We start from the raw sequence: 24663 nt of genomic DNA on the forward strand, positions 1-24663 counted from the left end.
ACTGTGAAAATGATCAGTAAATCCTGGTGGACAACTGTATTTAATTATTATAAGAAAGTATTTCAAAATAATATATTTGTCTGTCACACGACAAATTGATTCCAACACTGTTTTAATGTAAAAGACATTCAAACAATAAAACACTTCTGTTAAGCTGCACTTTCTTTTTCTACAGTGATTTTGTGGACGCCTTCTGTGTCTGTTGTTTGATGTGGGAATTATATCAGTTTTGTTTTTTATGGCAAGACATCAAACTCTGAGGCCCGTCCCCGCTATGCTCTTACTCCATGAAGTAAGAGGACAGATTCTTGTTGCTGAAGATGTGATCGAAGCTCTGAATTCAGCTCCTGAGTTAAAGAGTCAAACCTGCTTAGAAACCCTGCAGCTCCTGTGTCGAGGTAGCTCAGGATGATATTCAGCTGCAGCTGGAAGCAGGAGGTTCAGGTTCAAATCCTCTAAATGTTGTAGAAAGATTGATGTTTGTTTTTAAGGCCACCAGCCAAATATAAAGAGTGAAAAACTTCAACAAAGGTTATCAGTGTGACAGGGAGAATAGCTCACCCTGATGGGTGAAGCTCTGGATTATTAGTCGAACTGTGTTCAAAACCACTGACTGACTTCCTGTTTTTTATACTTTGGATGCCAATGAACAAGTTAGAATACCTACAGAGGGTCTAGCTATGTATGAGAGGATAGCTCAGGGGGATGGAGACCTGCCTGAAGTTCAACAAGTTGTAGGTTCAAATCCTCCAGTGTGCAAATGGTGAAATGCAATTCTAGACACCTTGAGTTTATAATTTCTTAATTAATTCACAAGTCCAGTCTGAAGTTAAGAGCTTCAATGTGAGGTGTTCCATATCCAGAAGAGTAGCTCAGGCTGGTAGGAGAGTACTCTGGAGGCAGAAGGACCTGCATCAAATCTCTTAATTCACCACATCAATTTTCACGGCCAATGGCCAAAATGAAAAGATAAAAGCACCACGAGAACAAGTCTGAGTGTGAAGGGCCTCGGTGGCGTGGTGGGGTTGGCAGAGAACCGTAAGTCGCCAGTGGTGCAGCGTCTAGTTCGAATCCTGCCCGTTGCCGGTACCTGGATCATAAAACCATCCCGCTCCGGTGGGTTGGGGAGGGGGCCGTGTCCCCTCCCCGTACTCTGGGGAGGTAACAAGTAGGGGTTATAAATCAGAAAACTAGAACAGGCTAATATTTTACTGGGTACATGAAACACCAGATGTCCCGCTACTTAAATAGCAGGATGTAATCTTACATCTTCACACACAATTTTAGACAGTTGCTGACCATTGAAGTTTGGAAAGATGATTTATTAGAAACAGCACAACATGACAACAAACTATTTTAGATATTTACAGAAAGGAAGAACAACATCATGACTGACTTCTCTAAGACAACAAAACTGTTTAAGACAGATGGGAATAGGTTTGTCAGCTACTGAAGTAAAACAGAAGGAAGGTGAAAGAACTTTAATGATTACAGTCAATGAAAACTTCTTTCTGCCCACTGAACTTCTATTGTAACAGAATCTTTCTACTAGAGCATACTTCACTACATGTTACAGGTATTATTAGCCCTACTACTAAAGTATACGGTATGGAAGTAAAAGTGGGTCATGTAGAATTCAACTACTCACAAGTAAACTGTATTTGGCTGCTACTTTGGCCAGCCCTCTCTTGTAACAGATATTCTGAATCACAATGGAACTTCTATTGGTTGGTAAAGTTAAAGTAAATTAAAAAAACCAAGCCACTCCATAACAGGATATATCAACGTATAGATGACACCTGTGGTGCAACCCTTTTAAGCACATACATACATACATACATACATAACTGACCTATCAACCCATTACACTCCAGGCCTGTATGTGTATTCAACATTCATCATTCAGATACATCATTCCAGACCTGGGGGTGTATACTCTATCCTATCCAATCCAATCCTTCTATACATACGTACATACATCATCATATCATAGTGTCACAGGTGTCATCTGTGTTGATATATCCCTACTATCTACTATAAAACATCCTATTTCAAGGGGGGAAGTTAACTCCCCCTTGTGTTCTGGCGTCCTGGCTCCCCCTTGCCGTAGCATTTAGTGGCCTCACACCCAGAGTTGAACTCAGGTCTCCCGAGTGGGAGGCGGAAACCCCACCAGCTGAGCTAGTCAGTGGCTCAATGTGAAACGTTTGATCTGTGTACATATCATCTACGGATAGATGTGTGTTACTAAAAATGGTTTTTACTATGGTATATAGATGATAGTTCCAACAAATTTCTCTTTGGTACATCCAAGGTCTCATGGAGTTCTCTGAGAGGATTCAGCCCTGATGGGACACTGGGGACATGAACTTGGTTCTTCTGGACCATAAACCACTGAGGTATCCACTACACCACACCAAGCATGCTGGAAACAGTTACTTTTAAAGCTTTGACTTGTGTTTCACAGTTTCTCTGCATAGTTCAGTCATTCTCCTGTTGGACTGGTCACCAGCTTCCTGGGAGGGGGCCACAAAAATGCTAGTGGGTCCACCAGTGGGACTTTCTGAGTGATTTGCCTTTGATGGAACACTGGGGACCTGAACCCAGGTCCTCTGGATCCAAAACCACTGAAGTAGCCACCACATTACCTCGCCCTGATTTCTGCTGTGTGGTAGGGTATCACATGATTTCCAGTTTTGACCTTTTTTATGGCATTATTTTCTGGAAACTTTCTCAATAAAATACCAAAAGTGCTGTCCGTTTGACTGTTTCTCTCTGTGTATGGAGGTGTGGCTGGACTGCTCGGGTCAATGCTGGACTCTTTCCTGGGAGCTCACATGCAGGACTCTGAAGATTAATTTGAAATATTCAGTCTTAGTCACACCTGTCAGGCAATTGAACTGACAGCTGAAAAAGAGGCACAAAATTTGTAGGAAATAGTTGTTTGGTTGGTAAATCCCAACTATTTCAGCATGAATTTGGTCATTTGTTCCCTCGGTTCACAGAAACACAGCAAACGTTGGCTTATGCCAGCAGGTTACTATGTATTAAATGGTAAATATTTGGTAAATCCACAATGAGTGATCCATGATAGCATGTTTGTCGATAGCATTTTCATACAAAGCATTGTGGTAGGAAGTGTCATATTTTAGCATCTGTCGTAGTAAATCTATCTTAGATGGAGATGGTCGTCCATGCCTTCATCTCATCCAGACTTGATTATTGCTTAAGCAAAAAAATCTCTTGACCGTCTTCCAGTTGTTAACAACGCTGCTTCAAGGCTGATAACAAATCCTCCAAATTCACTCATGTCACTCCATCACTAATCCAGCTGCACTGGCTTCCCATAAACTACAACTAGTACAAAACACAGCAGCTCATATTACAAGAACGTCATCAACTTCCCACATCACACCGTCTCCTGGTCACATGTCACATTCAGTATAAATTAATCTTCACAACCTCGTTCATACATCTCTGACCTTCTCCATTTCATTGTTCCTGTCAGTCATCAGATCCTCTTCATCTATTCATCTCACTGTCCTCCCATTCGCCTCAGCGCAGTGGGAAGGAGAGTTCAGCCACTCTGCCCCCAACTGTGGAATTCACTACACCCCCAATCTTTACAACATAACTTCACTTCTAGTCAGTTAAAAACGCACCTGTTCAGGTTCGCCTTCTCTCCGAGTGGGCTATTTTTCCTTTTTGATATTCATTCCACTTTTAATTTATAAGCAGACTGTGTCAAGAAAGGCACCTATATGTTTTAGTGCAGTGTCATAAAAAAATGGTGGCATAATATAGCATGTGATTTAGTTTTAATAGGAAAATAAAATATATTTTTATCCCCATACTTTTTTTCCTACAACTAGTTTTTAAATATTAAATGTCATTAGCCCTTGACCTTGACTTTGTTACACACTGAACCTCTGAGGGGAAATTTAATCAATACGTCTGAAAATGTAACACACACTACTGGTATTAACATGAAAATTATTTTACTTCTCCTGAGTTCAAACTTCTTTCTCTGCTTCATAAAAGACTAGATAGTCAACTAGACAGTTATTTGCTCACAGAAGAGAGATTTGACGGACTCTGAAAAGTCAAAAATAGTGAGATGTCTTGCAGAGGGATGCAGCACTCTTAAAATTGCCAAGCTTTTGAGGCGTGATCATTGAACAATCAAGCGTTTCATTCAAAATAGTCAACAGGGTCGCAAGAAGCGTGTTGAAAAAACAAGGCGCAAAATAACTGCCCATGAACTGAGGAAAATCAAGCGTGAAGCTGCCAAGATGCCATTGGCCACCAGTTTTGCCATATTTCAGAGCTGCAACATCACTGGAGTGCCAAGAAGCACAAGGTGTGCAATACTCAGGGACATGGCCAAGGTAAGGAAGGCTGAAAAACGACCACCACTGAACAAGACACACAAGATAAAATGTCAAGACTGGGCCAAGAAAGATCATAAGACTGATTTTTCTAAGGTTTTATGGACTGATGAAATGAGAGTGAGTCTTGATGGGCCAGATGGATGGGCCCGTGGCTGGATCAGTACAGGGCAGAGAGCTCCACTCCGACTCAGACGCCAGCAAGGTGGAGGTGGGGTACTGGTATGGGCTGGTATCATCAAAGATGAGCTTGTGGGACCTTTTCGGGTTGAGGATGGAGTCAAGCTCAACTCCCAGACCTACTGCCAGTTTCTGGAAGACACCTTCTTCAAGCAGTGGTACAGGAAGAAGTCAGCATCGTTGAAGAAAAACATGATTTTCATGCAGGACAATGCTCCATCACACGCATCCAAGTACTCCACTGCGTGGCTGGCCAGAAAAGGTCTAAAAGAAGAAAAAATAATGACATGGCCTCCTTGTTCACCTGATCTTAACCCCATAGAGAACCTGTGGTCCCTCATCAAATGTGAGATCTACAGGGAGGGAAAACAGTACACCTCTCTGAACAGGGTCTGGGAGGCTGTGGTTGCTGCTGCACGCGATGTTGATCATGAACAGATCAAGACACTGACAGAATCTATGGATGGCAGGCTTTTGAGTGTCCTCACAAAGAAAGGTGGTTATATTGGTCACTGATTTGTTTTTGTTTTGTTTTTGAATGCCAGAAATGTATTTGTAAATTTTGAGTTGTTATATTGGTTTCCCTGGTGAAAATAAATAAGTGAAATGGGTATATATTTGGTTTTTGTTAAGTTGCCTAATAATTATGCACAGTAATAGTCACCTGCACACAGAAATATCCTCCTAAGATACTAAAACTAAAAAAGCCCCACTCCAACTTCCAAAAACATTCAGCTTTGATATTTATGAGTCTTTTGTGTTCATTGCGAACATAGTTGTTGTTCTATAATAAAATTAATCCTCAAAAATACAACTTGCCTAATAATTCTGCACACCCTGTATAGGTATCAAAAAACTACTGTGGGCGGGTTTGTAGGTAAAAAAGAGGAAAAATCAGTGTACAAATCAAAATAAAAAGAGGAAGAATGCAGCAGAAGGGAGAGCAAAAGCAGGAAGCGTCTGTACAGCAGCAAAGCAGGAGAATTCAGGAGGATTGACGGGGAAATGACTTAAGAGCAAGAGTGTCGCAAGGATGGAGGCAGGAATCAATAATGCTGAGGAGAAAAAAAGCTTTTAGAGAGCAGAACGATGCGTGATCTGATCTGTTTTTGACAAAAAGTTCAGCTTTGTTTTATATTTTTTAAACACCTGAAAAGATGAAGAAGATCTTTTGTAGCTGAAAAGGTCATTTAAATGTATTTCAGCCCAATGAGAAGGAATAAGGTCTGGATCTCAGTCTGGAGGGATGGTAAATGGACTTGTACTTATATAGCGCTTTTCCAGTCAGTTTGACCACTCAAAGCGCTTTACACTACTTATCACATTCACCCACTCACACCCCGATAGGCACATCAGGAGGCAACGTGGGGTTAAGCGTCTTGCCCAAGGACACTTCAGCATGTAGTCAGTGGAAGCCTGGAATCGATCCGCCTACCTTCCGGTCGAAAGACGACTGCTCTTCCTCCTGAGCTACAGCCACCTAAAGTTCAACTACTCATTAATTTCCTATACCATTCTAATTAAAGGTTGCAGGGAAGCTGGAGCCTACTAGCCAGCAATTAACAGGTACACCCTGGACAGGCCACCCATCCATAAAAGGTCCAACACAAACAACCGCTCCTAAAGAGAATTTAGAGCAACAAATTAGCCTGACATCGTTTCTTTGGATGATGGTAGGAAGCCAGAGAACCTGAAGAAAACCCACAAAATCATAAGGAGAACAAGCAAATTCCACACTGTGCAGCCCCAAAACAGGTTTAACTAATGCTGGGCTCACACCAAACCATTTTCACGGTCGCAGACTGAAAACAGAAGTCTTTAGGAAATCTGAGGAGTCTGACTGGAGTCGCAGCACGTTGCCGTCATCTCAGTCGTTAGCTTTAAACTGGTAATCTGGGCTTTCAATCTTTCTCTCGTCTTGGATCGCAGTGACGAAACACGATCAACAACCAATAGATGAGCTCTGAGAAAAGCAGAAACCAGAATCCTGACAGTCAAAACACCGGCAAAAATAAAATAAAAATTTTTAAAAATAGACGAACAAGAAGCGGTGATGAAACGTTAAATTGTCAAATCGGTCTGAGACTAGGCTGACACTTAAAATTCTAAACATTTGTCTTAGATGTCAGCTGGTAGTTTTCTAGACTCTTGTCTCAAAGTGTTCTGATGTAAGCCCAGAATAATACACTTTAAAATGAGTAGCAAAATGTTAGTAATCAATGACTATTTCATCCTAAACTTGCAAAAAACTCTCTGTTGAATTAATTTGATCTAACTGGTTTTACCTTCTAAATCATCCGTGCCATGGTAACTCTAAGAGCTTGAATAAAGGGAATTGGACTAACCTCTAAACCAGAAAGGGCCTTTGAATAAGAGGTGAAACGTCCCAGTAGTAAAATTCGGCTGGTTTTTTTCTTTTAATCGGGCAGAGTACGGGGTGCTTCATTAATGAGACTGTTGATATTTTTAAAAAGAGGCTAAAGGCCTAATGTTTAACTTAACTTTTAACTAAATTTTATTTGATCTTAATTTATTTTTAATTTTATGTCTTATTATATTTTCATTTAATTTTTCTCAGCTGTATTTCATTCTTTTTTGTTATTATTTACTCTTAGCTTATTGTTTCTTAAGGTTATTTAATCTTTATTTTAACTCCAGTGTTTTCCTGGTGGGGATCCTCCACGCCGGGGGCTCTGCCTGCTCAGTCTGGGGGTTGTTGCCAGGGGGATCGCCCATGTCTGGTTGGCCCTAACCCTAACCCTGGCTCCTGGTGTGGCTGGATCCCCATGATATTATTTCCTCTCAGCAGCATGAAGCCAGATGTTTATCACTTTTAGTGTTTTATACCTACAGTGGGGGGGTAATTGTGTGTAAATATGCGTGTTTGTGAGTGCAGCTGTATGAAAGACTTTGAGTGTTTTTTTTTATGTAGTCTCTTTTGGCGTGTGTAAAGGCTCGTTTTGTTTTTAATATGCATAAATTGATTTTCATGTGAAGCACTTTGTGTTGCATGAAAAGTGCTTTATAAATAAAGTTTGATTTGATCTGATTAAAGTATTTGATCTGGCTCCATTTTCATCAGACATCTGTAATGTTTCTCTGGTTGAAGGGGTGGCCATTGTGGCAGAAGGTATTAATCTGTGGACACAAATGAAGGATTCTGAGTTTTAGTTGTAAATGTCTATAAAACATGTTTGGGAAATTGCTGAAGATCATGTGCAGAGGGAATACCTAAATTCAGACCACGAAGAAGAAAGAACCAGAAAGGATTTGTCCGTCTTCTTAACAAACAAACATATGTAAATATATATATATATATATATATTATTTTTCTAACATAAACAAATAAGGAGCAGCTATAATTACAGGACAATAATCTACTGAACTATACAATGCTATCTTTATTTTTTTCTTCCATTTGCAGTCTCATACAAATAAGATCAACCAAAGTAATCAGTCTAATATTTAATATTTATGTTTATTTATTTTTTTTACTGCCATCGAAACTGCTCTGGCCAGTCTGAACATTGACCATGAATATAATTTTAATAATAAACCCTTCAGCCCCCGTGAATTGTGAAGTGAGAGGGTGTGTAAATCGGGCTTTCTGCCTACAAATGCTATCAAAATGGAGAGTTTGGATGCTAGGGGAACTTTGCCATGCTCTTTGAGCCATTCCTATTCTTAGTGGACCCAGCTGCTGTGGGGTGTGATTTGTCAGCGTTTGGTCTGACTGTTGTAGATGTACAAAAATATTTAAGAAGGCAGCAAATGTCAAAGTAACACCCATGTTTGGATTCAGATTTCCTCCAAATATTATTGTACTGGCACAGAATCAGCAGTGGTACACAGTAGTAATTTCACACATGGTTGCTGAAAGATTAAAGTCCTCTTTTCTTCTCACTAATCTGCCGGGTGACATGAAAGCTGGTAAGTTTTGTGGATTTTTAAGGTAACCAACCTTGTGTCAGTTTTTTAGGACTCAGGCTGCCATCCGGTCTGTTTTTCTGTGCTTCACAAATACAACTTTAACATAGAAAAAAATATGTAATGCATTCCGCCAAATATCCTTCATTTTTAGGTTTGTTTTTATTAGGGTCCGAGCCATACGAAGTATGGAAGGACCCTATTGTTTTCCAAATGTTTATTATTTTTCTTCTTTTTCTAAGCGCTTCGACGCCAAATTTGACCCCCTAAACACCCATGAAAAGTTGTGAAATTTGGCACACACATCAAGACCCGAGCAAATTTCGATATTCTAAGGTCCGCATAGACTTCAATACAAAAGTGGCTCAACAGCGCCACCTAGACGCCAAAAAAATCGCGCAATGAATGGGGTCCCGAAAGTCTACTTCGACGTAGGAACACGAAACTCGGCACACACGTGTAACACCCCGAGTCAAGCAGAAAAGTCAATGGAACACCTGTTGCTATGGTAACGGGGTGCCCGCCATCTTGGCGTGTACGTTCATGTTTTTCCCATTTTTTCCACTTTACACATATCGTATTTGAACGAACTACTCTGAGGAGATTCGTGCGACTGACTCCAAACTTGGTGGGAAGCTTCCTCACAAGTTGGGGACCAAACGCTCCTCAAATCTTTCTAAAAGCAGAAAGCGTGTTACCCTGGCAACCGACGGAAAATGACCTTCTCGCCATGAAACACGGGTTGCTCATATCTCCATAGAAATACATGGGAACTGCACCAAAGTTCACAGTATTCATACGTGTAACACCCCAAGTCCAGCAAAGAAGTTAATCGAACACCTGTTTCCATGGCAACGGGGTGCCTGCCATCTTGGATTTCAATGCCATTTGTTCCACCTTATACGCATCGTATTTGAACGAACTAGTCTAAGGGGATTTGTGTGATTGAATCCAAACTTGGTGGGGACCTTCCTGACAAGTTGGGGACCAAACACTATTCAAATCTTTCTAATAGGAGAAAGCATGTTGCCGTGACAACCGACGGAAAAAGGCCTTCTCGCCATGAAACACGGTTTGCTCATATCTCCATAGGAACACATGGGAACTGCACCAAACTTGACATGATTCATACACGTTGGGTCCTTAATGCATTACACCACCAGTTGTCATGGCAACATATTAGTATCGGGTGGCGGGGTCCAGGACGCTCGGACCAGATGGATGCCGCTTGCGGCTTTAATTTATTTTATTTTCATTTTACTCAACTATACTACTTCTTATTTACTTATTTATTCATTCAGTCATTTTTAGCTGGAAGGGGGTGGGGGTGTGGGGTTGGGCTTGGTGTGTGTGTGTATACGTGTGTGCGTGTGACTGTGTTAAAGATTTCATTGAGTGTTTTTATTCTTATGCTTTCAATCATGTAAAGAACGTTATGTTGCCTGTGGCATGAAAAGCGCTTTATAAGTGAAGTTTGATTTGATTTGATTTGATGAAAGTGAAAAAAAATTGTATATAAAAAGAATGGCTCATAAATGAACGGCTCACAGTTGTGAATCGGTTCCCATCGTTCATTTAAAAGAGCCGTTCAAAAGAATCAATTCATTTATGAACGTCACATCTCTAAGTCTTATTATCTTTTATTTCGTTTTTTGGAGCTTTTAGTTACTGGATTGTTGAGACTTTCGGCTTAAGTGTCTGGTGCTTTCAGTCCTGCACATATCCATAAAAACACCTTGCTGTTTACATTTATGTATTTCCACTAAAACTCTTTAAAAAGAATAAATTGAATTGACTGTTGTACAGTGTGCTACCTTACCTTGTCTGAAGGACCGACCTTGCAGCAGAGAGGAACTCCTCTGGATGTGTTAGTTCTTGTCTTGCATGAGAAACTGCATCAGTCGATGGAAAGCTGATGTTCTGTCCCTGTCCGAGTCCATTTAACCCGTCCAGGGGGGAAGCTGATGTTCTGTCCCTGTCCGAGTCCATTTAACCCGTCCAGGGGGGAAGCAGGAGAAACCGTCCTGTGTTCACGTCTCAGCCATTTACACATCATAACCTCACATCCTATTTTTTGTGGCTTTTTGTCTGTTTTAAAAGTGTCCCGGTGTCTGTTTACTTTTTATAAATTTGCTTTTAATTTTGATCTTGGGTTTTAATGTTTTTATTGTTCTTTTTTGTCTTGGTTTTGCTTTGTTGTACAGCACTTTCCTCAGCCACGTTGTTGTTTTAAAGAGCTTTATAAATAAAGTTGGTATGGTATGGTGCATTGTTGTCTTGTGTTGTGACAATCAAATGCAATTATCTACTAGGCTACTTCAGTTGCCTATTTACATGTTTGCTCTTGTGTGTTCATTAAATGAACTTGTCTCAAAAATATGCATATTTATTGCATAATTACTGATATGATTAAAACATTTACAGATAACTGAGGTCATTAATGAGATGTTTTTACCTACAGATGAAAATAAACTTTCTCTATGACTTGGTGTGGCGGGGGTCTCAGAAACGTATTTTTGAAAGCGCAGATGAACCTGATTTTCTCCCATTTCGAACTTGAACGGAGTGCATAAATGACTGCAGAAGTTTCGAAGGCGTAGCTGGAACAATGGTCAGTGTAAATACAATACTTTATCTTAGGAATTTTTCTGGGCTTCCAATAAAAATTCCCTCCTTCAGTTATTTTCCAGATGTGTGGAAACGTAAAGTCATGAAGTTCGTTATATCCTTTCCGAGGTGGTACCATGGCGTTGTCTTTGGCAAGTTTAAAGTATTTCCTAAGAACTTGCCCCGCTACTTCTTTGGAGGGTGGTCTCGGTTGTACTGGTCTGAGTTCTAAAGCTATCTTTCTGGATTTCTTTTTAGCCATTCTTTTTTTAGCCCAAACACCTGCACGAACCCACAACCTTTTAAAGAATCCAGGCCTCTGGGAGGGATCCAACAGGATGCTTTTGAAAGCGGTGACCAAAGCCTCGTTAACGCATTCAAAATTGACTTCCAGAAAAGCCAGGACGTGTTCCTCTGTAGCTTTACTTAAAGAACAAAACTTATTAAAAATGAATATGTGAGTTAGCTTCAGGTTTTCTGGGGAGATGTCAAATTCGTGTCCCTTTATCTGGGCCCAAATCTTCGGCAAAAGACGGGTGTGGATCTCTTGAAGTCTTCTAGGAACCGGTGCAACATCTGTCTTATCAATTGCACGGTTGATCAATTTTCGTAAAAGAAAGTCAACTGCTATTTTGTAGACGTCTTCTGAGCCCTGTGCGTCGTTGTTCGTCAGATCCTCTAATAAATTGGTCTCAATCGTGCAGTTTTCAGGAATGATTTTCTGCCATGTTTTTTCTTCTGGTTTGATGTCAGGACCCAGAAGGATTTTCTTGACAGAAGCAACGATAAATGGATCTATTATCGGCTCTAAAAGCGAAAGGTTCTCCATCCATTGGAGGTTAGGAAGGCTCTTACAGATGTCCTTATAAATGAGGTTATGAATACCATTCAGCCTTTCGTAGGAGATATCAAAGTCATATTTTTTCATCTCGTTCCAGACCCTTGTTACGATGCGAATGTAGATGATAGGAAATTTTACCAATTCTGGTTTTATTTTAGCTTGTTTTACAATGAGGTTGATCAGTGATCTAACAATAGTATCTACAGCTTCTTTGTGGTCTTCTGTGGCCTCATCTATATCCTTTTGAAACAGGTTTGGAACAGTGTTTAGAACTTTTTTCTTGGACTCGTTGATGCGATTTGCCATAAATTTCGTGATGCCAGTTCGCCTGGTAACCCCTAACAGGGCGTCTTTAAAAGCTGAAACCATCACATTGACACTGATGTCATTTTTTAAAGCCAGAAGTTCCAGCACTCTTCCTTTGTTCCTTGCGAACTTGCAGATCTTTTTATAAATCTTCTTGTGAATATTTTTCTGCTTCTTTGGGGACAATTTAAATTGAACAGGTACCACCTCTTCACTGATTTTCTCAAACAGCCACGAGTACATGTCTCGAATCTGTTCTTTTGTCGGGTGCGTCTGTGCTTTGGAAAAAGCGTGCATGACCAGGTTGTCAAAGATGTTTTTCAGAATGGCTTTTCTTGCCGCCCTCTTGGCTTCCAGGGAAAGCCGTTCCTTGTAGAATTTCAACAACGCAGGAACAGGCTTAGGGAGAGCCGGTTCTGTGAGTTGGCCACTGCTTATAAAAGTGGTCCTGACTGTTGACCATGTTACCATCTTGGTTTCCTTTTGTGATTCCATGTTTTCTGGGAAAATCTGGGACTAAAAACTTGATAAAACAGGTTCTGTTGTGGAGACACGAGTGTTTCTGGAAAAATTAAATATCTTCTATAAAAACGCCCAGATATAACCGTTCCACCGTGTGATGTCACAAACATTAAAGGAACCGTGTGCGTCAAAGGACGTCACCGATCCTTTGGCCACGCCCCCAAATTGTAGAGCGTTTGGTACGAGCCACCCGGAAGAATCCGCGGGCGCGGGCGGAGATCGATCTTGGCGTGGGAGGTGTGTCACGCGGGACTCCAGCAGGCGGGACTGCCTCGGAAAACAACAACTTGGATGGAAGTTTGTAATTTAATGTTTACTGTGAAAATCAGGAGGGAGTCCCGGCTGTGTTACCATGGTAACCAGTACTGCTCCAAAGCAGTTCGTCTGAAAGAATGTCCGACAGTCGAAACGGGAGTCCTAAACTATCGTTCCGCCAGATTAATTCCGCTTTGACGCGGATAGTCATGGAATAAAATCACATTAAAATCTATTCAGATACAGATCAGCATTTTCACGGTTTCACGCAAAAGTCAAACCTTGTTGTGGAGGGTGATGGCTGCAGCTTCCTCCAGAAGCAGAGTCTGCTCTGTCCTTTCTCTAGATGCTCCTGTGTTGCATTCCCAGTCCACTCTCTTGTCCAGCCGAACTCCGAGGTGCTGGTATTCCTCCACCACCTCCACCTCTTCTTCCAGGATGTAAACTGTGCTTTGTTTGTTCTTGTTCTCCTGAAGTCAACAGATTAACTGACCAGTTCTCTGTACTCAGCTTCTCCCCACAACTGCAGAGTAATCAGAGTATTTCTGCAAATGACAGGACTGTGTGAGGTGTGAAAAGAGATGGTGGGTATAGACCCTTGTAGTGCTGCTGAGGAGGACTGAAGTTGTGAAGACTGAATGACACTGCATCTAGAGGAGGAAGAAACACACACACACACACACACACATATATATATATATATATATATATATATATATATATATATATCTGGGAGCCTGGATGCCCTGACTGAAAAGCTGGAACAGGACACGGTGGACGAGGTCAATGATAAAGACTTGACACAGGACAGTTTCGGCCCTCTGGAAAGCAGAGGAATTGGCTGAAGGGCTGGTCCAGGCTTCGAAAGATGCAGGAATCTGGTCCCAGGTGATCCCTCAGACCAGCACCTGGAAGCCAGACCCCCAGATGACAGGAGCAGGACACAAAACTCAACAAGTTTCCCATGTTTGAAAACATTTTATAGAAAAAAACGTATCTGAAATGTATTCATTTCATAGTTATCATTTTTAATTTCTTAAATGAAGGGATGGGTGGAGCAGACTAGTTGGACTGGACCAGGATTTACAGAAGACTGGTTAGAAAAGTATTTTTCCCAGTAAGACAGGTGGGGATAAATCAAAGTATATAAAGAGTGAGCAGAATATTCTGGTTTGTTAACTTTAGAATGAACCCGTCTACATCTCGTGGTAGACCAGCTGAATCTGCGTTCTTTGGACTTTTTCACCACTAAAAGTCATAGAATTGGATGTTTAAATATTCAAAGATACTTAAACCATAGTGCATATTTATCTAAACCTGTGTTGGCTTCTGTTATCTGAAAATGAGACTTAAACTACAATCTTCTTATCATTATGAAAGATATTTATATTTTATTAACTGTCACACTGTCCACTCAGATGACTTCTGCTCAGATAGAGTAGTAATTTAATTTAATTCCATTTAATAAAGGAGGGTTATGTAGCTGAATGGTTGATTTCCACCGGCTCAGTACAGCGAGTTAATAACCTAAACATGTAGTTACTATCTGGTCAGACTAGTTGTGATATTAGACTAGTTCTAGACCGATGATATAGTCACATGGTCACTTTCAGAGTTAATTCATCAGTAAAGCAGAAAGATGAGATCAGGTTCTATATATATGTATGTGTGTGTGCATATGTACATAAATGTATAAGCCTCGTTAACGCATTCAAAATTGACTTCCAGAAAAGCCAGGACGTGTTCCTCTGTAGCTTTACTTAAAGAACAAAACTTTTTAAAAATGAATACGTGAGTTAGCTTCTGGTTTTCTGGGGAGATGTCAAATTCGTGTCTCTTTATCTTGGCCCAAATCTTCGGCAAAAGACGGGTGTGGATCTCTTGAAGTAATGATGTATATATATATATATATAGTAAATATATAGTAAAGTAAATATATAGTAAAATGTATATATTTATGTATAGATTGTTTTATTACTCCTGTAGTTCTATTATTTGCATGTATTCTTGTCATACTTGTTTTTTTACTGTCACATTATTACATTCTTCTTATTTTTATTTTCCTGACAGTGCGGGCTGTAATGAAACCTCAGTTTCTTGAGGGAACCTCCCAAAGGGATTAATAAAGTTGTCTGTGTCTAAAAGTCGGAAGTCAATTATCCAAGGCAGGCCCCCTGTGGACCAGAGCACATGCTATAACACATGCACGCTCCCCAAATCCCTACATGTGTGGGTGTGTGGAAGAGTTGTAGGAAGGGGGGGTATGAGGATGGAAACACACAAGTTAGTTACAGGTGGTGTTTCCAGGATGGAGCGTGGTGCAGGGAGACTGGACTGGACCTGGAGGTTCTGGTCTTCCCCCACTCTGAGTCCATCTTACCTGCTTTTTCTGTCAGGTTTAACAAGAATTTTAACACAATTAAAGGTTAAATAATTTTATTTAGGGCATTTAAATAAGTTTGAGTGAAGACCTGAACCCATCAGAGAAGAAATAAATGTCATGTGAGCCTTTTTCCTGCCTGTGCCTCCATGTTTATGTGGGAAGGAACTGGTACCAGTTTGTGCTGGTCCTGATTCACCGTACACTGCCGCCATCTGCTGGACTGAAGCGGTATTTTATGCTGAAGGAGCTCTAATGGTGATTTTCTGCACTAGCAGCACAGATTCAGATATCAGATGGCTTCCCTCTGTCTACATTTACTGATGTGCAGGTAAATTCAGTTGCACGTGTTACAACCCCAGTTCCAGATAAGATATAATTCTTAAAATATCCACAAAACACCAGGTGCATTCTACTAATTTCTAACTCAAATAGCAGATTTTCTATTGTTGAACTTCTGCCTGGACGGGCTGGAGAGAGAGGTCTCCTGGACCAAAAACTGCTGAGGTAACCGCTACACTACCACTTCCTGTAAGAAGGACTCCGACCATGTGGGGCCGAGTGATGTTATGAAACAACATCACTGGATACGATCAGCTGTCTGAATGCCTGGATATTCATCAGTGGCCTCTCCCTCCCATCAGAGGATTGGAGAAATTCAGTAGGCTGTTTAGTCTGAATGCATGGCTGTCGGCTGCATGTACCACACATCCAGTTCATTTTAACTTCTGGGACCGCAGGTACTTTTGTAAGACGGATGGATTCTGCCTGAGCAGGTCAAGAGTGAAGCTGTTCACCTGTTTTATTTTCTGAACAGACTCTGTTCCCTCGGACAAGGACAACAGACAAGAGAGACCAAAACAATGTGATAAGACAGAACCTAGAGGAAACCTTAAGAAAAAACCACCTCAGCCCCCTCCCAAAGAAAGCCCCAAAGCTCTCGGCGAGGACCGACCCCATTCGTCCACCCCTCCTGGACTTCACCTCCCAGATGAAGGAGCTGGTCACTATTGCGACCAATCTAACCCCATGACCCAGTATGTTTTTGTCCCCAATAAACCCCCCACCAGAGCGGCTAAAGAGAGGGCACCCAGCCCCTCCTATACCACCATGCCAGCTTCATGTTTCGGATGTATGATGTGTGGAGGGTCCAGGCTGTGTGGATAATGGCAGTCAGGATTTTTCCCAGGACAAGATGGATCCCTGTTTATTAGAAGGCTCAAAAATATCTGTACTGTTTGGTAACTGAAGGAGAAAAGTAACTCGGTCAGAACACAGAGAGCTGCTTTCTAAAAGGTTTCCAGTAGAGTTAACATACCCTGTGAGCCACAGCGTGCCACCAAACATAGGATAAACAATTCCAAAGCCATTAAGTTAGCTTTATTAAATGTTAGGTCATTAGCAGGGAAAACATTTTTAATTAATGATATTATAACTGAGCACAACCTTGATTTTATGTTTTAACTGAAACCTTGTTAAACTAAAATAACAGTGCAGCTGCTCTTATAGAATCAACCCCTCCTAACTTTAGTTTTATCAGTGAGGTCAGACTGAACCGGAGAGGAGGAGGAGGAGCAGTTTTATTTAATGAATCATTTCAGTGTAAGCAGTTATCGCTTGGAATTTTTACTTCTTTCGAATACGTGGCTCTTCAGTTGAAAGCTTATTATAAAATAATATATCTAAATTTCTATAGACCACCAGGGCACTGACAGTCAGAACACCAGCAAAAAAAAAAAAAAAATAGACGAACAAGAAGCGGTGATGAAACATCAAATCAGTGTGAGACTAGGCTAAGACTTAAAACTCTAAACATTTGTCTTTAGATGCGAGCTGGTAGTTTTCTAGAGTATTGCAAATCCTTTCAAAGTGTTCTGATGTAAGCCCAGCATAAAACACTTTAAAATGAGTAGCAAATGACTGCTAATAATACTTACTGAAGTTTATGATCGCCGGCATCTTCCACTTTGACAGGGGCTGTTGGTAGCCCGGAGGCACCCCTGTTGTCAGCCCATGTGATCTGGACACGCCCCCTTGCCAATATACTTTGAAGGATCTTCCTGTGAGTTTGGACATAAACCACAAGAGGACACATCCAGAGATGCCAAGCTCCGAGAGTGTGGAGAACATAATATGATGGTTGACCGTGTCAAAGGCAGCAGACAGGTCCAGCAGTATAAGAACTGAGGATTGACCAGCGGATCTGGCAACCCGAAGGGAGTCAGTAACTGACAGGAGAGCAGTTTCAGTAGAGCTGCCTTGCCTATAGCCAGACTGATATAGATTTAACACGTTGTTGTCTTGGAGGAACTGTGAGACCTGACTGAAGACGGCACGTTATAGTAGTTTAGACATGAATGGAAGCAGTGAGACCGGCCGGTAGTTTCCAACCTGGGCTGGGCTGAGTGTGGGTTTCTTCAGCAGCAGGGTAACCCGAGCTTGCTCGAAGGCAGAGGGAAAGACACCGGCTTTAAGAGAGGAGGTGATAATATGGGTTACTGCAGTTTTGATTGTAGGTAAAATGCTCTGCAGGATGTCAGAGGGAACTGGATCAAGAGGACAGGTCGTGGGTTTTGAGTTGACTAGAAGTTTAGAGACTTGGTCCTCATTTAGAGAGCAGAAGGAGCAGAGTGAGGCACCAGTAGCTGGTTTGGTAAGGCTGAGTTGGTCAGGCTCAGTGAATTGGTTACTGATGGTAGCGACCTTTTCAGATCTAAAACCTAATGATGTCAAAGCAGGAAGTCCCAGCCTAAGATCACTGGCTGCGTGATTTCTTCTGACAACCTGCACTGTGTGGGTGAAAACATCACTACCTATCCTAATAGAAATAGGAAATGAATCTAGGTTGTCCAGATAGTCGCCTGTCACAGCTCTAGGGAAAAATTGAGCATGTTGCATTGGCTTTGTGCACAAGGAGGGAATGGACATCCTGAAAGCTTCACTAATTAGTGATATATCTGAGCCTGTGTCTAGATGGACTTTAGTAGCAACATTCTCAATAACAGCTAACACATGGCGTGTGGGTGTGCTGCATGCGGGTGATGTCACCTGTGCATGGGCCTCAACAATAGAAGCAGATACGTGGCCCTCAGTAACTGCTACCATTCGTTTCCCTGACCCCGGCAGTTGTCAGTAAAGCTCACATGGTAGCCGTCTCTGTGGTTGGCGTGTCTGTCTTCTGGAGATGTTCACCACGCATCCTGCTCGAACCAAGCTGATGAACGTAGGGTAGTAGGAGCCCCGGTCAGGTAATGCAAATGGAGAGCGGCGATATCTGTCCCGACCATGTTCACCGCATAGTTCCTCAGCGTGGTCATATCCATGTTTGTACGTTCCCGAATCAGCAGACCCGTGTCAAGCGGTGTGTGCACGCTTCAGTTTCAGCTCAGAAAGCTCATGCATGAAGTCGTGAACATCCTTAGAAAGCTGGTTGACAGCGCTGAGCAATCCTGCAGATGGGTCAGAATGAGATTTGTCCTGTATAGTGGACACCATATCTGTCAGTGTCTTATCAGTTGCAAATGGGGAAGCAGCGTGTGACGTCAGAGCAGGTGAAGACATGTGGTGGAGGGAGAAGTTTCAGTGCTTCCTGGGCATGCTCCCATTTACATGCAACAGCTAATGTATCCTCCAGCATAGCTGCATCATGTTCATGACGTTTCGCCTGATAGATCCATGTGAAGCACATGATAAAACATGTGCTTTATGCCCCTGGTAGGGTCACCCATGGCAAACAGGTGTCTAGTAGTGATGCGAAGTTCGACTCTTTTCACTAACCCAGGTCTTTTACTGTCGAACAGTAAAGTGAACGAATCTTGAACGAATCATGTCGTTCATTTTTACAGCAGGTGGCGTTGTAAAAAAGTCCGCGATTCTCAAGCAGTAAAACCATGTGAAAACGTAGGGAAGCAAATACACACCACAATAAAGTGATTTGTGTCCTACATCCTCCCTGCCATTGTTTAACAGCGCAACAGTGACTCGGTAACTATCACGTGACAAATGAACAAGAGACCGAGCCGAGAGCGAACGTACTGCTGAGCTTGATACAGCTTGAGCTGTGAACGAACGAAGGAAGACCCGTTCAGAGACCGAGTTGCCTGTCACGTGACAGAGAGAAGAATTAGAGAGACCAATCTGAGAGCGAACGTACTGCTCGCCAAACAGCCTGAATGATGAACGAGAACGAGACCGAGAACGAGACTGTGCAGCCCGAGCTGTCTGTCACAAATGCCTGAGCAGCCTGGCTGTCACGTGACAAAAGAACGAGGACCTGAGGACGGACCTGAGCGAGTCCTGAACGAATCACTTCTGTTTCCTGTCCTGACCTACTGACTGAGTTTATGCAGCTGCCTGCCATGTGGGGAGAGGAGGTACCGCATGAAAATGAACGAATCGCTCACTGAGAGGACCCGTTACTCCCGAGTCATATAAAGGATTAGTTCATACTGAACCAATCGTTCGTGACCGACACATCACTAGTGTCTAGGGGAGGGACCAGATGAAGCGCAGCTCAAAACACCCCTATGATGACGACAAACCATGGACAGAGGTTTCCCATGCCTGGACGTGGGTCACTGGGGCCCCCCTGTGGAGCCAGGCCTGGAAGCGGGGCACGGAGGTGAGCACTTGGTGGCCGGGCCTTTGCCCATGTGGTTCGGTCGGGCTCAGACCGAAAGGATGATGGGTCCCCCCTCCCGTGGGCTCAAAACCTGCAGGAGGGGCCCGCAGGAGAGGTGGGGACCCTGGCGATCTAATCCTCGGCTGCAGAATCTAGCTCTAAGGACGTGGAATGTCACCTCTCTGGCGGGGAAGGAGCCTGACCTGGTGCGTGAGGTTGAGCGGTTCCAGCTAGATATAGTTGGACTCATCTTAACGCACGGCTTGGGCTCTGGAACCACTGTCCCTTGAGAGGGGCTGGACCCTCTTCTATTCTGGAGTTGCTCCCAGTGAGAGGTGCCGAGCAGGTGTGCGCATGCTCATTGCCCCCAACTTGGCACCTGTATGTTGGGGTTTACCCTGGTGGACGAAAGGGTAGCCTTCCTCCATCTTCAGGTAGGGGGATGGGTCCTGACTGTTGTTTGTGCTTATGCACCAAATAGCAGTTCAGAGTACCCACCCGGTTTGGTGGCCTCAGGATTAGGTCTCTGCTCTTTGCGGATGATGTGGTTCTGTTGGCTTCATCAGGCCGTGATCTCTCACTGGAGCGATTCACAGTCGAGTGTGAAGCGGCTGGGATGAGAATCAGCACCTCCAAGTCCGACACCATGGTCCTCAGCCGGAAAACGGTGGAGTGGCCTTCTCCGGGTCTGCAATGAGGTCCTGCCCCAAGTGGAGGAGTTTATGTATTTCAGGGTCTTGTTCACGAGTGAGGAAAGGATGGAGCGGGAGATCGACAGGCGGATCAGTGCGGTGTCTGCAGTGATGCGGACTCTGCATCGGTCTGTCATTATGAAGAGTGAGCTGAACCAAAAGGCAAAGCTCTCGATTTACCAGTCGATCTACGTTCCTACCCTCACCTATGATCATGAGCTGTGGGTAGTGACACAAATAACAAGATTGCGAATACAAGCAGGCGAAATGAGTTTTCTCTGCAGGGTGGCCGGGCTCTCCCTTAGAGATAGGGGGAGAGGCTCGGTGATCTGGAAGGGGCTCAGAGTAGACCCGCTGCTTCTCCACATCGAGAGGAGCCAGATGAGGTGGCTCAGGCATCTGGTTAGGATGCCCCCTGGACGCCTCCCTGGTGAGGTGTTCCGAGCACGTTCCACTGGAAAGAGGCCCCGGGGAAAACCCAGGACACTACATCTCTCGGCAGGCCTGGGAACGCCTCAGGATCCCCCTGGATGAGCTGGTGAATGTGGCCGGGGAGAGGGAAGTCTGGGTTTCCCTGCTTAAACAGCTGCCCCCGCAACCCGGCTCCGGATAAGCAGCAGATAATGGATGGATGGATGTGAAGCACTTTGTGTTGCTTTATGCATGAAAGTGCTTTATAAATAAAATCTGGTTAATCGATTGATTGAAATTCCTCTGAGTCTGCTCAGCAGCCAAACATCTGGTGTCCCATTCCTCCCATTCCAAGTGTTTTTTGTAAATGTTGAAGTGAAAATGGCCAATAAACCCCCAAAACAGCAGACTATGAGCACTTTTTAGGAACCAAACCAGAAGATGAGAGGCGCTGTCACACAGTTTGGATGTGAGTTCAGCTTTCGATCCCGTGGTGTCATAGACCCTTCTACATGATCCAGGAAGGATTTAAGCATGGAGATATACCCCAGATAGCAAAAACTATGACCCCCATGTAAAGAAGGCTTCCCGTATTAGGATGACTTCTGTTGCCCGGATTCAGCCCAAACGTGGCTACTAACTGGGACACATCAGTTCAGATCCTGATATCTGGAACTATCTGCTGCTTCAGACCAGTTTCTGGAGATGAAACATGGGACATCTTGGAAGAGAGACTGAATGTTTGGTAGTAGAACAAATCTACGTGGCAGCTTTTTATCAACTGAGTCCAAGATGTTCCCATAACTGTAGCCGAAGGTTGCAGCTGCTCATTATAACCGCCTGTTTACTTTAAAGGAAACTAAGCAAAAAGACATGGTCCTGCAGTCTCTCCAAATACTAAATGTTGTGATGTTTTACAGCAAAACTGCCTCAGATTGCAACAGCCTTTAGTTTGTTTTCAAAAACGATCCCACTGACACCTCAAAGACCAACTTGTGAGGAGAAACTTAAACTATAAATCCAGCCTATTCTTCAAATCCTCTCTTTTCATGTGCAGACTCTCCCAGAGGACGACTGAACTCTTAAAAGTCACAGGTAAGAATATGAGACAGACACAAAGCCACTCGAGCGTCCTCCTGTACCTCCAGAAGCCTCTTCATAACGGCACTTTTTAGAGGCCAAAGGTGAATTCGTGAGTCTTCATTTTTTTTTGTTTTTTTTTGTGAGACTCTGCTGAGATGTCAGGGATGACCTGCTGGAGAGGCCCGAGACTCGGCTCAGATTTACTGGATCTGCAGCTCATCAGAGGAGCCGGCGTTGCCCTGCCGACCGGCTGCAGACGCGATGCCATGAGAATACTAACAAGCTTCCCCACTCAGGCTGAATGTGGAAAAAACAGATGCTGGAACATGTGGTTTTATACTGTTTCATCTAAAAAGATGGATCACAGCAAGACTTGAAGATTAAATAAAAAACTTCATCCATCTTCTTGTTGTGTGCTATAACATATAAACAAATGTCTGTGGTAGTTTTGACAACCTCTAACGTCTTCTTCACAGAACCTATTTTTTCTGCCTCCTGTATGAAATAACATCCCTGAAATAAAATCAGGGTTGTGTGTTTATTCCTGGTCGCTACAGAAAGCTGAGACGTGAGATTATTAGATGTGCCAGAATCAGGATAGAAGTCACTGTCAGAGTAAATTCACCTGAACACAGCAGGATGTGTGAATGGTTGAAACATTACACTTTCAGTGAAAACAGCCCAGTTCACCCAGGAATGAGTAAAGTGGTCCAGGATTCACATGAGAACACATTAGCAGAGTTTGTAGAGCTGGAATCAAACTTTTCACCACAAAACAGCAACAGTAAGAAATGATTTCTGGTCCTGGCTGCTAGCTCCTGAGTTTCAGTCCCACAGTGATGAGACAGACGTCTCTGGAACCAACAGAGTCTCTGCTTTCATGCGACTCCTTGTTTGTGTGGAGAAATTAGCCGAAGCGCTAACGTGGACAGAGCTGTTCTCATGGTTTTCTTACATTCATATATATATATATATACAGTAATGGTTCAGTGTTTGAACTGTGTTTGGATGCTAATGCTTGGCTTTTAGCTGAGTTTCACCCGTCGTGTTGCTATGCTACATGTTAGCATTGCTACATCCTGCTGTCTGCTAACATCTGCAGGACAGCAGGATCTCATCCTGTACAGAAAGGTCTAGTCAGGAAGAGGTTAAATAAACCTTCGAGACGCAGATGTTTACACACGAAAACATTCTTATTGTTGAGAATTTGCAACTGGCCTTCTTTTAAATGTATTTCTTTTTATCTAATTAATTTATTTGTTTTTATTTATTAATATTTAATTAATAATTGATTTACTAATACTTCATAATTAAGTGTTATTTTATTTTATTCTTTTTCTTTAACTGTATTCATCAGTTTTTTTTACCATAGTAAATAAATGTAGTGTTAAACAGTTAAAATCACCAGATTAGCTGGAAAACTTTTAATTACTTCTATTTTTTTTGTTTTATATATTAAAAACACAACAAAATTGTCTTTGTTTGAAGAAGTGGGAAAAGCTGACACTTTTTATTTGTCATTTTTATTACTTTTAACACATTTCTTTGTAGTTTAGGGAAAAAATATCAAACACTTGATCAATAATAATCCACTTCCATCAATACTTCACCATTATTATGAGATTTTGCTCCATATTTACATGTGTGAAGCTTTACAATCAGCTTAGAGAAAAGAAGAGGGCTGTAATTATGTCCTCTACTCTCTGTCTTCTGTAACAGCAGGATGAGTCCGCCCGGCGACTTGCAGCTGATGTGACAGTCCTGCACCATCAGGATCTGCCGTGAAGCTACGCTCTGACCGACTGCAATTTCCTGACTGCCAGGTTCCTCGCTGTTGCAGCTCAGTGGGTTTTTATGCCAATCAGCCTCTGCAGAGACGGTCCCAGTTGTAACGGGCTCAGTGAGGACCCACAGGTCCAGATGGAAGCGCCACAGGTAAACAAGAAGCTGTCAATAATGTCCAGAAAACAACAGGAACAAGCACTGACTCCTCTGAGCAGTCGGAGCTATCGCTCGCTGTTTCTCTAAAGATTATGTGTTGAGTTGAGAAGGTGTCCTACATTCAGCGCTGATCCTGAACACATCATGAGCCGTGTGTGAGTATCTATCTATGTGTAGTTTATATACAACGGAAAGGATTTCTGAAATTAAATATACATGAGGAAATTATATCCATCCACCCATCCATCATCCACCCATCCATCCATCATCCACCCATCCATCCATCATCCATCCATCCATCCATCCATCCATCCATCCATCCATCATCCATCCACCCATCCATCCACCCACCCATCATCCATCTATCCATCCATCCATCCATCCACCCACCCATCATCCATCCATCCATCCATCCATCCATCCATCCATCCATCCATCCACCCATCCATCATCCATCTATCCATCCATCCATCCATCCATCCATCCACCCATCCATCATCCATCTATCC

The 24663-nt window shown here is 42.7% G+C and overlaps 2 protein-coding genes across 2 annotated transcripts in view; one reads left to right on the plus strand and one right to left on the minus strand.

Moving 5' to 3' along the window:
* The window catches only part of LOC121634100 (gastrula zinc finger protein XlCGF57.1-like), a 540387-nt gene that overhangs the window by 171678 nt on the left and 344046 nt on the right, over positions 1-24663 (plus strand). The window lies entirely within an intron of this gene.
* On the minus strand, positions 884-24297 carry LOC121633613. Its single transcript, XM_041975752.1, has 4 exons — positions 24274-24297; positions 23870-24160; positions 13308-13496; positions 884-1153 (listed from the first exon to the last, which is right to left on the minus strand). The coding sequence occupies exons 1-4, from the start codon at positions 24295-24297 to the stop codon at positions 944-946; spliced, it is 714 nt and encodes a 237-aa protein (XP_041831686.1). The 3' UTR covers positions 884-943.

This window comes from Melanotaenia boesemani, chromosome 22 (genome assembly GCF_017639745.1).
Source record: "Melanotaenia boesemani isolate fMelBoe1 chromosome 22, fMelBoe1.pri, whole genome shotgun sequence".
In the NCBI taxonomy this organism is placed as follows: domain Eukaryota; kingdom Metazoa; phylum Chordata; class Actinopteri; order Atheriniformes; family Melanotaeniidae; genus Melanotaenia; species Melanotaenia boesemani.